The sequence below is a fragment of the Monodelphis domestica genome, chromosome 1 (assembly GCF_027887165.1).
Source record: "Monodelphis domestica isolate mMonDom1 chromosome 1, mMonDom1.pri, whole genome shotgun sequence".
Lineage (NCBI taxonomy): Eukaryota > Metazoa > Chordata > Mammalia > Didelphimorphia > Didelphidae > Monodelphis > Monodelphis domestica.
Genome location: NC_077227.1, coordinates 422,727,123 through 422,741,187, shown reverse-complemented (window position 1 = coordinate 422,741,187; position 14,065 = coordinate 422,727,123). Strand labels below are relative to the sequence as shown.

The 14,065-nt window shown below is 39.4% G+C and overlaps 1 protein-coding gene across 2 annotated transcripts in view; it reads right to left on the bottom strand.

Annotated features, from left to right (window-relative positions):
* Positions 1 to 2,150: 2,150 nt before the first annotated feature.
* Positions 2,151 to 14,065, bottom strand: part of MORN5 (MORN repeat containing 5) — a 67,102-nt gene continuing 55,187 nt past the window's right edge. For both annotated transcript variants that reach the window (XM_001370347.4, XM_007474595.2), the window contains exon 5: positions 2,151 to 2,358. In XM_001370347.4, the coding sequence (XP_001370384.1) occupies positions 2,279 to 2,358 (80 nt within the window). In that variant the 3' untranslated portion in view covers positions 2,151 to 2,278. The remainder of the gene's footprint in view (positions 2,359 to 14,065) is intronic.

Sequence of the window (14,065 nt, the reverse complement as noted above, 5' to 3'; positions counted from 1 at the left end):
TTTGTACAAGTATTTTTCCCTATTATTTCTCTGGGGTACAAACTCAGCAGTGGATCAAAGGGCATGCATTCTTTTAAAGCCCTTTGGGCATAATTCCAAATTGCCTTTCAGAATGGTTGGATTAATTTACAACTCCACCAGCAATGCATTAGTGTTACAATTTTACCACAACCCTTCCAACATTTATTATTTTCCTTTACTAAAGAAGAAAGTTTCTGAGTAATCCTGAAACATACAACCGAAAAGATTGGATTTAAGAATTCTTCCACAATGCTCCAATTTGGCTCAAGGTCCAGCTGAGGCAGTGTGATATAATGAAAGGAGTTCTGGATGTGGAGTAAAGAAAGACCAGGTTTTTCAAGGTGGTCTTTGTTATTTAATGCTGTGTAATGTACAAGGAGGCAGCTAGGTGGCTCAGTGAGTGGACTGAGTGCTGGACCTGGAATCAGGAAGATTTGAGTTCAAATCTAGCTTGAGATATTTATTAGTTGTGTGACCCTGTGAAAGTCACTTCACTTCTGTTTGCCTTAATCTTCTGAAGACAGAAATGGAAAACCACTCCTGTATCTTTGCCCAAAAAACCCCATGAACAGTGTTGGTGAGCTGAGTCCATAGGGTAATGAAGAGTCAGATACAATTAGAGAACAACAATCTACAGCAAGGCACCTAAACTTTCAGAGTTTGGCTGTAGCAGTGGATCACTTTAGCTACTACCTGGCATCTCTTTCTCTCACCATGTGATCAACCCATCTTCTCTTTCGCTATGCAATTTTTTTTATTTCTGCTACTCCTGCTCTTCAGAGTTCCTTGCTGATTACATGTTGCAACATGCTCCTATGTATGCACTATGTACCTTTTCATTGCCCTCTGTGGAGGGTTCATTTTTAATTCTTCAAAGGCAGTGGTGTCCCAGTCTCACTGACAACAGAATCATAGGAAAGTGGTTTTATTGCAAAGGAGGTCCTTTTATGTTATGGTAAGTTTGAATTCAGTTAAAGAGTTCTGCAATTTCCTGAGGAAATCCAGGTCATTTTCCTTTTCAGCAGTTAGGTGGTAGACAGAGTTCTGGCCTAGAGTCAGGAAGACATGAGTTGAAATATAACCTCAGACATCACTAGTTGTATGGCCCTGGATAAGTCATTTGACCTTTGTTTCCCTCAGGTAACTCATCTTTAAATGGGGATGATAATTGCATTTACCTCCCAGGGTTGTTTCGAGGAACAACTGAGATAATATTTGCAAAATACAGTGCCTCACCCAGAGTAGGTGTATGGGGTGTTCAAGGAGGACCTTCAAGCACCTTTGGTATGAAGGTTTGCTGAGCCTTTTTCAGGGCTTCTCGATCTAGCTTTGATGTCCACCTTTCACCGACTCTCACCTGTGACTCCAAGAAGCTATAGCAGGTGCAATGGTCATGCCCCTCTAAAACTGTTTTGGCAAATGGGCTAAACCAGGTTGAGGGTAACCAATAGGCCTCAAACATGTTGGTGAGTTAGAAGGATGTCTACTTCAAGCATGGGAAGACTTCCCTTAGTGGAAGAGGTGGATGAGAACAATTTGTTCTAAGGGTCATGAAGGTTTAGAGGTAGGCCAGATTTGAAGATGCAAAGTCATCCACTGCATCCTGGGGCATCTCCAGTCATCCTGACTTTTGTCTTGCCACTGGCCTTTGATGACTCTGGAAGAAGAAGTAAGGCTGACAAGTCTGTGTAACTCTGTTTCACAAATCCAATTCATGGGAAAGTCAAAGCATCACCCTCTAGTGTCACTGGTTCTCTTTGAAAATGAAGGACAAATAACAACAGAACAGGGATGATAATAAGTACCTCTTATCCCAGGTGTTTAGATAAAAAGGCTTTGTAAAATTAAGTGTAATTTAAATGCTAGCCTTTTTTTTTTAAACCTTTAACTTCTGTCTTGGCTCCAAGGCAGAAGAGTGGTAAGGGCTAGGCAATGGGGGTCAAGTGACTTGTCCAGAGTCACATATCTAGGAAGTGGCTGAGGCCAGATTTGAACCTAAGACCTCCTGTCTCTAGGCCTGGCTCTCAAGATAGCCTTTTTTATTACTCTTATCAATCAAGGTCTGAAGCCCCAATACCTTCCCTTGCAAGCAAGGCCCAAAATCCTGTATCAGGAAAACTCACCTCAGATGCAGTGAACCCCAAAGGCCTTTATTTCTATTTAAACAGGCAAAACAACAAAACTGTTAGTATTTCCTACTAGAAAGATAATCAATATCAAGAACTCTACCCATTGATCCCAGAAATGGTAAGGCTGTTTAGAGTTTAGCTCTGTGTTCAATGAACTCATCCCAGCCTTTCCGACAGGTCCGAATGATCCATTCGTGTTCATCATCATCTGCAATATGAAAAGAAACCTTGTTACAAGGGTATGGATGAGGCTGTTCCCTACAAAGGCTTCCTCAACTTGGGCCCTCCCTGCTTGGTGTTTGAAAGAAAACAAACCAGTCCCCTTAAAGGTCAGCTAATTTTGTTCCAGTCAGGGGCCTGGTCCAAGACCAGCCCCATGTGGCCCAACATAGGTTGATTTTTTATGAATGAGAGGAGTAGGTTGTTTAGAGTCACTTGTAGAGACTAAAGTAATCTTTGGTTAATTGCTTCAAGCATGAGGAGTTTAGGAAAAAAGAGATTAGCCCTTTTCAAGGCTCTGACCCTGAAATGAAGGAATGCCTAATCTACAGTGGGTTCTAGTCACTTCCTAGAATTAGAAAACATTCTATTTCAGGACATTTTGGGCTACAAGATGTTTAAAAACAATTAGCCCTCTTTGGGGCCATACCCCTGAGATGATGCAGAGGCCTACAAAAAATGCTAATTTCTTCATGAAACAGGTACTGGAGTTTCAGGACCCTGGATCTAGATGAATCCTACTAAGACTATTTCAGGGGCAGAACCCTTGAAATATTAGAGGAAGGTATCTGCGCTTTTCTTTTTCCAATTTTTTTCTGAAGGGGGGTGAGTGGGGAAGGAAAATTATATTGGCCCTTGAAGCTCATTACAATTTTTAATTTATGGGCCATTATCAGTTAGAAAGTCTTAGTGAGATTAGTCATAAGTAAAGAGTTTCTTAAGATTTCCCTATGAATGGTAAGAGAATCTTGAAATAAATAGCCTCTTAAAATTGCCTGTCACTGATTCCAGATATGATTGATGTTCATATAGGAAAAGAACAGTGAAAGTTTCCTGGGCAAATTATTTAGGGCAAGAGTTCTTCGCCTTTTCTAAGGCATGGACCTCTTGAGCAGTCTTTTTGAAGCCTAGGGATTTATGTATTTAGATACATAAATATGATACAAAAGATTACAAAAGAAAACAACTCTATCAAAATATTTTTTTAAATTCAGAGACACCAACTTAAGAACCCCTAGTTTAGAGAAATAACTTCCTATGCTTCAGATTTCAATTTAATCCTACAAACATTTATCAAATATTAATGGGTAGAGGTGGGGTGGGGTAGCTATGCTAGGTTCCAGGAGTATAAAGCTGAAAAAAGGACCCTTGAAATGGGGTTAGAAGGGAGGAGATAAGATAAATACACAAATAAGTTTGATCATGGTATGAAGCTTGGAAGGAGGGAACACATCTGGGAGGAATCAGCCAGGATTTGGTGGAGAAGGTGGCATATGATCTGGGCCCTGAAAGAGGGGGATAATGGGGGAGGGGCAGAGGCCATTACAGGCATGAATGTGTGCACAAAGAAAGCCACAGAAATGGGCCAAGAGAGAAGGGCATAATGAATCAATTGGTTTGACTCACTATAGAATCTAAACACTGAGTTTAGGGACTGGTTCCCTTTTGTATCTGTATTTCTTCCTAGCACCTAGCTCAGTTTTTGGCACATTGCAGGCACTTAATACATGCATGATTGACTGGCAGTTGATTAGGTAGAAAACAAAATATATGAAGGGAAATAATACAAATTAAGGCTATAAAAGGAGATTGAAACCAGATTTTGGAATCAATCAACTCCAAAATCAACTAAGATATTTGTATTTATATTATTGGGCAAAAGACACCATTAAATAAAGGGTGGCGTGATGAAGCCTGTGCATTTTAGAAAGATTACTTAGGCCAGTGATGTGAATGGTGGATTGGAAAGAGTGAAGAATGGAGAAAAACAGACCAATTAGGAGGCTGTTATAGAAGCACAGGTGAAAGCAAATGGGGACCAGAATCACAGAGGGGGCACTTAAGAAGGAAAAAGGAGAGCTTTGAGCTCTTCCACTCCGATGTTATTCTTTCATTTAAACAATTATTGATCTCTTTTATTTTTACATCAACTGTTCCTGAATATCTTTTTTCCCTACCCAGAGAGTCATTCCTTGTCACAAAAAGTAAAAAAGAAACAGATCATTAGATCCAACCAACATAAGAATCAAGTCTGACATTTTATGCAATGTTCCATACCTATAGACCCTTGCTTCTAAAAAGAAAGGAGAGGGATATGTTTTCTCATCTCTTTTCTGGGGCCAAGTTTGATCATTATCATTACACATCATTAAGGTTTTTTTTATTCTTTCTTATTTATGTTGTTTTAGTCATTGTGTTTGTTGTTTGTTTTCCTTATTCTGCTTACTTTATCAATTCTTGTCTTCCCATGCTTCTCTGAATTTTTTATATTCATTATTTCTTATAGTTCAGGAATAGTCCATTACATTCATGTAACCACAATTTGTTTAGCTATTCCCCAACCAACACTCCTTCAAGGCCATTTTCCTAGATCCTTGCCTGCTAAGCAGAATGAGTCACAAAAAACCAAGTCAGTTGGAGACAGTGCAAATGTCATTTATTCTAGTCTGGAGTCCTGCGAAAGAGAGAAGGGTTGGGTCTTTCTCATTGTAGTCTGGGCCAGTCCCATGTAGGTTAGGAAATTGAAGATACATGCTTAGAGAAGTCTCTACTGGGAAGGGTAGCTCTTTCCCAGTTATAATCCTCACTATGAGCCAACAGTATTTCAGAGAAAGTAGCTTGTCCAGCAAAGTACCAGATCCAACAACAAGGCATTTTACATTGTTATACTTTGTTCTATTAATTAGAGATTCATTTGAATTGGGGAGTCTCCCAAAAGTTTAAAGGACAATCACTATATTTGCACAAATTGGTCCAATAATTTCTTTCTTGCTAAAGTCTGTTTGAGAACTACTAAATGTGGGAATGGAAATTTTAAGTGTGGGAAGTAGAGATAGATAACTTTGGCATATGGGTGTTTTTGGTGGAGAGTAGGACTAGAGGCACTGTTCCAACAGGGGACTCAGGGCAGCCTGAGGACACTGGGAACCTGAGAAGAACAATACTTAGGAAATTGGGGAGGGGAAAATGAGGAGGGGAAAGAAAGGGAAATGAGGATGTCCAAAGACCACATACAAAATTTCCAAATTTTGCAAAAGGTTAGCTCTCTACCAAGAAAGGGAGGGAAGAGATTCATATCCTTGTATAGTGGGAAGAGCAGAGGACCCAGAATCAGAAGACAAAATCAACACCACAGTTTTAAAACTGGAATAAGCCCTATGAGGCCACTAAGTCCAGCCCCTTCATTTTATAACTGAAGAAACGGAGTCACAAAGGGGTAAGTGACCTGCTCAGTACCACATAAGTAGTGAATGTCTGAGAATGGATTTGAATATAGATTTTCTTTTCTTTAAATCCAGTGCCCTATTCATTATACTTGAGTTCTAACTTTAATACTGCCTCTCTGTGCAGGTTTGGGTAAGTAATTTCTCTGAATCTCAATTTCCTTATTTGTAAAATGGAGACAATGTTATTTTCACAACCATTTCACAAGAGTATTGTAGGAAAAACATTCTGTAACTACAGGCATTCTTTGCACATCTTGACTTTCCCTATCATAGCTTCCATATATCAGGCCGATATAAGGAAATTAAATGAGAATTTAGAGAGAGTTTTTTGGAGGTCACAGGTGACATGTGAAGGCCAGCAGACAACACAGAAAAAAGTTTAGAAACTCAGAAATGCATAAAATATGTGTATAGTATTATATAATACCAATATAGTTTATCTTTTAATCCCATAAACATACATAATTTTTTAAAGTTAAAATAAGTAAAAAATTAAGAAGAGAACACAAAAGCCACAAAATTTTATACACACTTTCCAGATTGTGGGGGCTCCATGACCCAAATTTCCAGATATGGAAAGGATACCTGTAATATCATGTTATGGGAACATGTCTTTTGCTATTGATTAACACTTAGCACAGCAACTGTCACATAGTAAATGCTTAATGAATGTGTATTGACTCAACTATTTCTGTTGTTCAGAAGCAGTATGTAGGGACATTCAGGTGGCTTGGTGGATAGAGGGCCTGGAATCTGGTCTTAGATACATCCTAGCTGTGAGACCTTGGTAGCCCTCTAAAACAGAAGGTAAAGAAAAAGAAAAAAAAAAAGCAGATGGGGAGCTGGCCTCAGCCTGAGGAAGACCTGAGTTCAAGTTCTGCCCCTGGCACATTCACCATGTGACACTGGGCTGAGAGTCCTGTAACCTTTCAGTGTCCCAGATGGCACTTTGAGCCTACAGACCACAGAGAAGATGCTGAGTTTTTCTTCTTTCTCCATTCTGCCCCACATGACCTGCTCTTCAGGTCCAATCTGCAGTCTGGAATGAAGAGCCCGATTCTGTGTTATAGACTGCATAGGCTTTGGTGGGCTGGCCTGGGAACCTGACCGCCATTTGTAACATTGTTTCCATGGGAAAAATGTGTTACACATTCCAAACAATTAACTCACAAACAAACTTTTTGGAACAAATTTTGTTAGTTGGGGACAGCCTGTGTAGGAAAATCCACTGTAATATAAAAGATAAATTAGAGGCTGGGTTTTCACTTTACAAAAGGCTTCACAAAAGAATTCTTTTATATAGAAACCCATTTCAACAAGGCAGAAATTGTTTCCAATATCCTCTTGTGGGGGGGGGGGCTGGGAAAGGGGAAGACTAGAGCCATGTTCCCTTTCATTGTGCTCAAGGTAAATAGGACCACCCACTGCTCCAGTTCTGCCCTTTGGGACTAAGCAGAACAAGTTTAATCCCTATTTGACTTGACGGGCTTGTTAAATCCTTGCAAACTAACCATGTTCTCCCTCTATTTCCTCTTCTCTAGGCTAAACTAGTTATTTCTTCGACAAATCCTTGATTCTAGTCTAATGTGGTTTTAAGTCCCCTCATGTTGGATGCTCTCCAGCTTCTCAATGTCCTTCTTAAAATAGAGCCTTCATAACTAGATATGATTACAAATATTATCAAGTACTCATTGGGAGGCAGATAGGGGACTCCATGGATAGAGTGCTGGGTCTGGAGTCAGGAAGACCTGAGTTCAAATCTCTCTTCAGCTGTATGACTCTGGGCAAATCACTTAACCCTGCTTGTCTCAGTTTCCTCATCTGTAAAAATGATCTGGAGAAAGAAATGGAAAAGTACTCCAATATTTTTGGCAAGGAAAACCCAAATGGGTACCCGAACAGTGGAACACAACTGAACAACAACAATTTACTGTGTGCAGAGCACTGGGAAAATGAAATTGTTTAGATAAGACAATGCCTAGGCTAGTGAGGAGATCACACCAACATACCTAACATATAGAATATTACATGGAATATTACACTAGAGAGCTACAAAACACATTGCTACTTGATGTCTGAAGAGGAAGCTTTTTAGCAACTGGATGGAGAGGGAAAACTTCTTGGAGGAGATGGCATTTGGGTTGAGCTTTATAGACTAGTAAGGAATTTAATAGCAAAAAAGGGGAAAGAAGACATTTCAGGAATAGGGTGAGCCAAGGTATGGAGGCACAAGAGAGAACAGGTCATGTTTAAGAGCCAAGAAGTAATCTAAATTAGCTGTGGTCTGGAGTGGAATCCTCCAGAAATCACCTGACCTGAGCAGAAGGTAGCAGGCCTGCCACTTCCTGCCCTTCAGCCATCACAGATTAGATTCAGGGATTTTAGAGCTGGAAGGAGCTTTAAGAGGATCAGAGGGAGCATCTGGGTAGCTCAGTGAATTGAGAGCCAGTCCTAGAGATGGAAGGTCCTAGGTTCAAATCTGGCCTCAGACACTTCTCAGCTGGGTGACCCTGGGCAGGTCACTTGACCCCCATTGCCTAGCCCTTACCACTCTTCTGCCTTGGAGCCAATACACAGTATTGATTCCAAGACAGAAGGTAAGGGTTTAAAAAAAAAAAAAGAGGCTATCAGAGCCACTCTCCTTTCACAGTTGAGAAAACCCTTGGGTAGAGCAGTTAAATGACTTGCTAGGATCATATAACTAGTAAGCATCTGAAGAAGAATCTGAACCCAGCTCTTTCAGACTCTGGTTCCAATGCCCTCTCAATTCTATTTATGAAGCTAAAGGTAGCATTGGCTTCTTTGGGAATGACAATCAATTGGCAAAACTCAGAGAACAAAGCACATTACAGGGAATCTTGGAAAATAGGAGACACACTAAAAAAAAAAGACAAAGGACACTTAAATCATGGCCTTTGGGGTTTTTACATCTAGTGGGTATCTTTGTTTTTTTAAGTGCCATTTAAGGGAGGAGGGTGCCATCTGCTAAGAGCTGACATTCTGAGTCACGAAAAGGTAACAGAGCCAAGGACGCCAGGTTGCCCTTTATCCTTCTGAATGGAGGCCCCACCCTGCTTTGTTTCTACCCTCTAGCTCTTTCTGATGTGGCCAGAGGAAATTGGAGGGAGCAACTAGATGCCTCCTACCTCAGTTTCTCACCCAGGACCTTGGGCCTTGCACCAATTCTTCTAGTGCTTGTGGATCCCTTAATGTCTGGGGTGTGTAGGGGGATAGGGGAAGGGGTGGGGGTGCCCAGGGATTTGCCAAAGCTGCAAGCTCTCAGGGATGGCCTGGCTGCCTGGGACTGGGGGAGGGCTGGGCGTATGGGGAGGCAGTGGCATGTCAGAACACAAAGAGTTAAACTCTGGTTAAACACACTTTTGCCACACGAAAAGAAGACTGGTTGATAATTACAGTACTGTAGTTTTAGGGCTATTCGAATCAGTACAGCTGCAACCTCTTCAGTAGTAACCTCTGAAACAAGACAAACTGGGTTTATTGTACTGAACGAGTCTTCAAACCCCTCCCTGATTGTTAGTAATTGGACTTAACAGCCTCTTGACTAGCCTTTTTACACTCTACCTGACTGTGCAGCTACCAATTTAAATCACAGATGCCGGTCCTCTTTTATAGCAGCTGCCTGCTCACTATCCATCTCAGCTTGTCAGTCTCTGGCGGCTCCCATAACCCCTGCCACACCAGGGTGAGGCTGGAAAATCACATTTCATCAATATTTAAAATGGAATGAAACCTGGCGCTTTGATTAATGCTACCAGATAGCGGGAGATGTAATTATTATTTTGCAAATTGCGATTGTTGGAATATGGTAATATGATTGTCTAAGCACATCTTCACCTTCTTGGGTAATTTTCCATGGGGGGAGGGGAGGAGGAGATGGAGGGAAAAAAGGAGATTGAAAAAAATCAACTGTTTAATCAATTGTAAATTATTACCCTGGGCACAATTAAGGGGAGCACAGCTCTTCCCCTCAGTACAGAGAACAGGAAGAATAATCTTTCTTGTGTTATATTTTTCCCTTAAAGTTTATTTGCTTGCCCCGCTTCTTAGTGATCTCAAAGGGTATACTTTACTAATACAAAGGGAATATTTGCTGCTTCTTAGAAGAGCTCAGTTTTTCAACAAATGCTTTTTAAGGCATTTCTCAGAATTAAAAATATTTGCTAAAATCTGAATTGGTGTGGTATGGTGGGAAAGAGTATATTGGATCTGCAGTTGGAAGTCCTAGGTGTGAATTCTGACTTTGCTACTTATATAAAAGCATATAGTCACTTCATCTCTCTGAGCCTTCCTTTTCTAATCTGTAAATTAAGGGAGTTAGACTAGATGATTATCTGAGATTCCTTTTATCTCTATGACCTATTCTTACATTCACTGAATAATCATTTTTTCAATGCCTTCTATATGCAATCCAGTGTGCTAAATTTTAGGGAAGCTCAATCAATGAGCTTATTTTACAGAAGGGAAATACAACACATTCAGAAATAAATAAAAACAAATTAGAATATGATAAAGGCCCAATGAAATGAAGAGAAGGAGAAATCACTTTTGAATGGGAAGCTTTCCAGAAAAACTTCCTGGAAGAAGAGGTATTTGAAGATTTTTTGAGCAAGGAGATGACAAAACCAGAATAGTATATATTAGGAAAATGAATCTGGTAGAAAGTGTAGAATAGTTTAGAGGGACAGAATGAAGAAAGCAACAAAACCAGTCAAGAAGTGATTGTAATAGCCTAAATGAGAGGTGATAAAGGTCTGGACTATTATGGGGGAGTTGGAAGGAGGAGGAGGGAGCAGATGCAACAGAGATCTTAGAGTTATTACTCAGACTGTTTTGGGCTACTCTATGAAGTCAGGTTGGAGTCCATACTTAAACTTCAAGATTTGTTCTAGAGAAGACCTATTTAGGAAATAACAAGTTTTATGAAATGTTTTTTGGCCTCTTTTTTTTTAAACAAATAGTCAAGAATTCTCCCATCAGAAATGTCCTTCATCATCTTAAAGAGCCCTGGGCTAGGATTCAGAGAAACTGCTACTCTTAGTTTTGTGACATTGGGCAATTCACTTCCCCTCTTGTCTTCAGTCTCCACATCCCTAAAATGAAGGAATTAAACCTGACAATTTTGAAGATCATTTTCAACTCTAGTAATCTATACTCTAACATTCTTTGTCCTATGTTATTACATTCTAGTTTTAGTGTTCTTTCTAGCATTCAACATTCTAACATTTTATATTTTCTGAGATCCCTTACACCTCAAACATTCTATGTTTTAATAAGATGGGGATGAGAGGAATCAAGTGGAATGCCTTTTTGAAAGAAGACATTAAAAAACAAGTTGATGTGTTGACCTTCTTCAATTATGCTGCATATAATAGTCATGATATCTGAGTAAATTTATTACATGAATGAATACAGGAAGTAAAAGTAACTGCACATAGTAACTTTAATTAACTCAGTCAGCAGTTAGTTCAAACTCTGATCATTCAGAAGATAATTCTAGCAGACAGATAACTGATCATGAAGTAGTGTGGCCAGAGAATGGAGAGTGAGCTTTGGGTGTTAGAAAGTATCACGTTCAAATCCTATCTCTGCCTGTGTGACCTAGGCCCTTGAACATCTCTGTGTCTGAGACAACTGAGGATGAGTTACAGAGTGGTTGCTGACATGTATTGGTAGAATGCAGAGGATACTTAGACCTATGAATTCATAGATCTTCCTATACAACTCTACCCCCACAAAGTAGTGACTATAGACAACATAGGTGAGGTTCTCCAGATGTTTTTATTAACAGACAACATTGTTCTAATTTGATCAACCCCCAAAATATTACAAGAACTTCCAATGAGATTCACAGTTACTCAAAAGATCTAAAACTAGTTTATTGACCCATGAAGGAAAAACCAAGTAAAGACCAAGTAAAATTTCCCAAATTATATTATACAATTAGATGGGTGAACTACCTAAATGAGTACATATATCTTGGTCAGATACTGTGGATGGACAAAGTGTTGAATAGGTCAGTAACCATGTGTTTTGGGACTGTTCATTTTACAAATGAGGAAAGAGTTTGAGAGCTTAAGAGTTCTGTCTAAGGCAATGTGAACTTCCAGATCCTCTGACTCCAGAATGAATGATTGTTTTACTGTACAATGTTGCTTCAACAAAGTGAGGTAGGCCCAGAGTTGAGGAGATGAGACTGTGTCACATTTGGAATATTGTGCACAACTTTTGAATAATTCCCACATTCTTGCTACCATGCTTCCTCAAAATTTACTTTTTCTAAACAAAAACCCAATTTCTTAAAAACCAATATTCACTGAGTGGTAATATGCAAATTACAGAAAACCCTGACCTAAGAAGAATCAAAATTACAAGTGATCTAAAGGGCACATTGAGTGCAACTAGACTATAGCATAATATCAAACAATGACTTCAGAAATGGTAAAAAGAGATACCATCAAGGGCTTGTATGTTGAGAAAAAGGTGAGTTAGTCACACCCTTCATTCACAATTTGAATCAATAGTATCATAAGATCAGGGAGAGTGGAAAAATAGGTAGAAAGTCTGAGTGCTTAGCTACACTAGCACCCATGAAATATTAAAAGAACCAGAGGAAGGTTTCTAGTTTGTTGGGTAAATTCTTTGTCTGACCTAGCTCTGAGTGTTTCATTGCCTCTGCTTCAGCCAGTTTTATGACCCTTGGAACAACCTGTTCTCATCCATCCATTCTGCCAAGGGAAGTCTCCGCACAGTTGAGGTAGACATCCTCATTATTTACTGAAGGTTTTGAGGCCTTTTAGTTATTGCCAACCTAGTTTAGCCCACCTAACTAAACATCAAAGGGGAAAAGAAGCCCTGAAACAGACTCAGTAGGCCTTCATGCCAGAGGTTTTAGCCCTCCCTGGACACCTTATATACCCCATCCAAATATGAATGAACATGTCAATATATGAGCTGCACCCTTGGGATTCTGCCAAACAGACTGACATTTAAAATCTAGGACATGGTTCACAGCAAAATCCCAGAACATGCTATCATAAGGAGAACCTTGACTCTGAGTCTGTTTCTTCTAGGATGTGAATTCAAAGAAACATAAATTGTTAGAACTGAAAGGAGCTTTAGTACACAAAATGTTAGAGTCGGTAGGGATAAAGAAAATGAAGTGCTAAATACAGAAAGTCAGAACAGAACCTTAGGATATAATGTTGGAGCTTAAAAAGACTATATTGGCTATCTAATCCAAACCCTTAGTTGACAGAAAGGAAATGACTTGCCCTGGTAGTTAGCAGCAGAACTGGGACTAAAACCCAGGTTTTCTGACTGTCCAGTGTTTTTCTCACTATACTATGCTGCCTTAGAAATTTCAAGTGGTTATTATTTTGTTAGGACAAGGACAACAACTAGGGCAATTCTGAACTGAGTGAATTTTGGTCAAAATATCCCCATGTCAGTCATCTCTTAGACTAGGCAAAGGGCAATTTAGAGGGAAAGTCATCTAGAAACATGTACTTAAGACTATCTTTGTCTTATCTGCAGTCCTGTAACCAGTGTTATAATGAGAGCTTTATACAATATAAAAATAAATTGTATTTTAACTGCCAGAAAAATATTGTAACTGACTTATGAGTTCTTAAAACTGTAATCATTTTTATACAAATTCTTACACAAAGGAAAGTTTGTTTCATCAGATTTATGAAAAGTAGGAATCATAGAATATTTGTAAAGGGGTGCAGTTTTACTTTTTAGGATCTATACCCCACAACTCAAGCCAGTCTAACCTTAAAGATGAAGCCCTGAGAGCCCCTGTACTTAATAATTTTGTAACATGGATTATAGTTATTTGTGTACAACCTCAGCGTTGCCTCCTTCCTGGACTCTTACTAAGCTTTAAATTCCTTGAAGGCAGGGATTTTGCCTATTTTCTTTTTTTCTCTTTGTGTACTCAATTCCTTGCACAATGCTTTTAAGTAGGCTCTTCATAAATGTCTGGGGAATTCAATTGGTCTACAAACATATACTGAGTGCCTACTGCGTTCTAGGAACTGTGCTAGGCACTGAAGACATAAGATAAAAAATGAATAGTCCCTGCCTGTACATATCCTATTGGAAGAGACAACAACTTAACATGAATTATACTGAATTGAGATGTCCTAGGGGGTGCTTTAACCAAAGATAAAACTCATTTGTAAACATCACATCAATTACAGTTGTGCTAGAAAGGACCTGAAAACAATTTGTTTTTTCATAGTTTAGGGGACCCTAACCTCATCCCCTCTCCCTGATTTTATGATACTATTGATTCAAATTGTGAATGAAGAATTTGCTAAGAGGGGTTTGTCAATTTCAAGTTTATCACAAGAAATGCATAGAGATGAGCCAGTGGCAGGACAGTGGCATTGTCCTTTTCATATGAGAACAGAGGTGAGGCAATAGATATTTGCACTAGAAGGC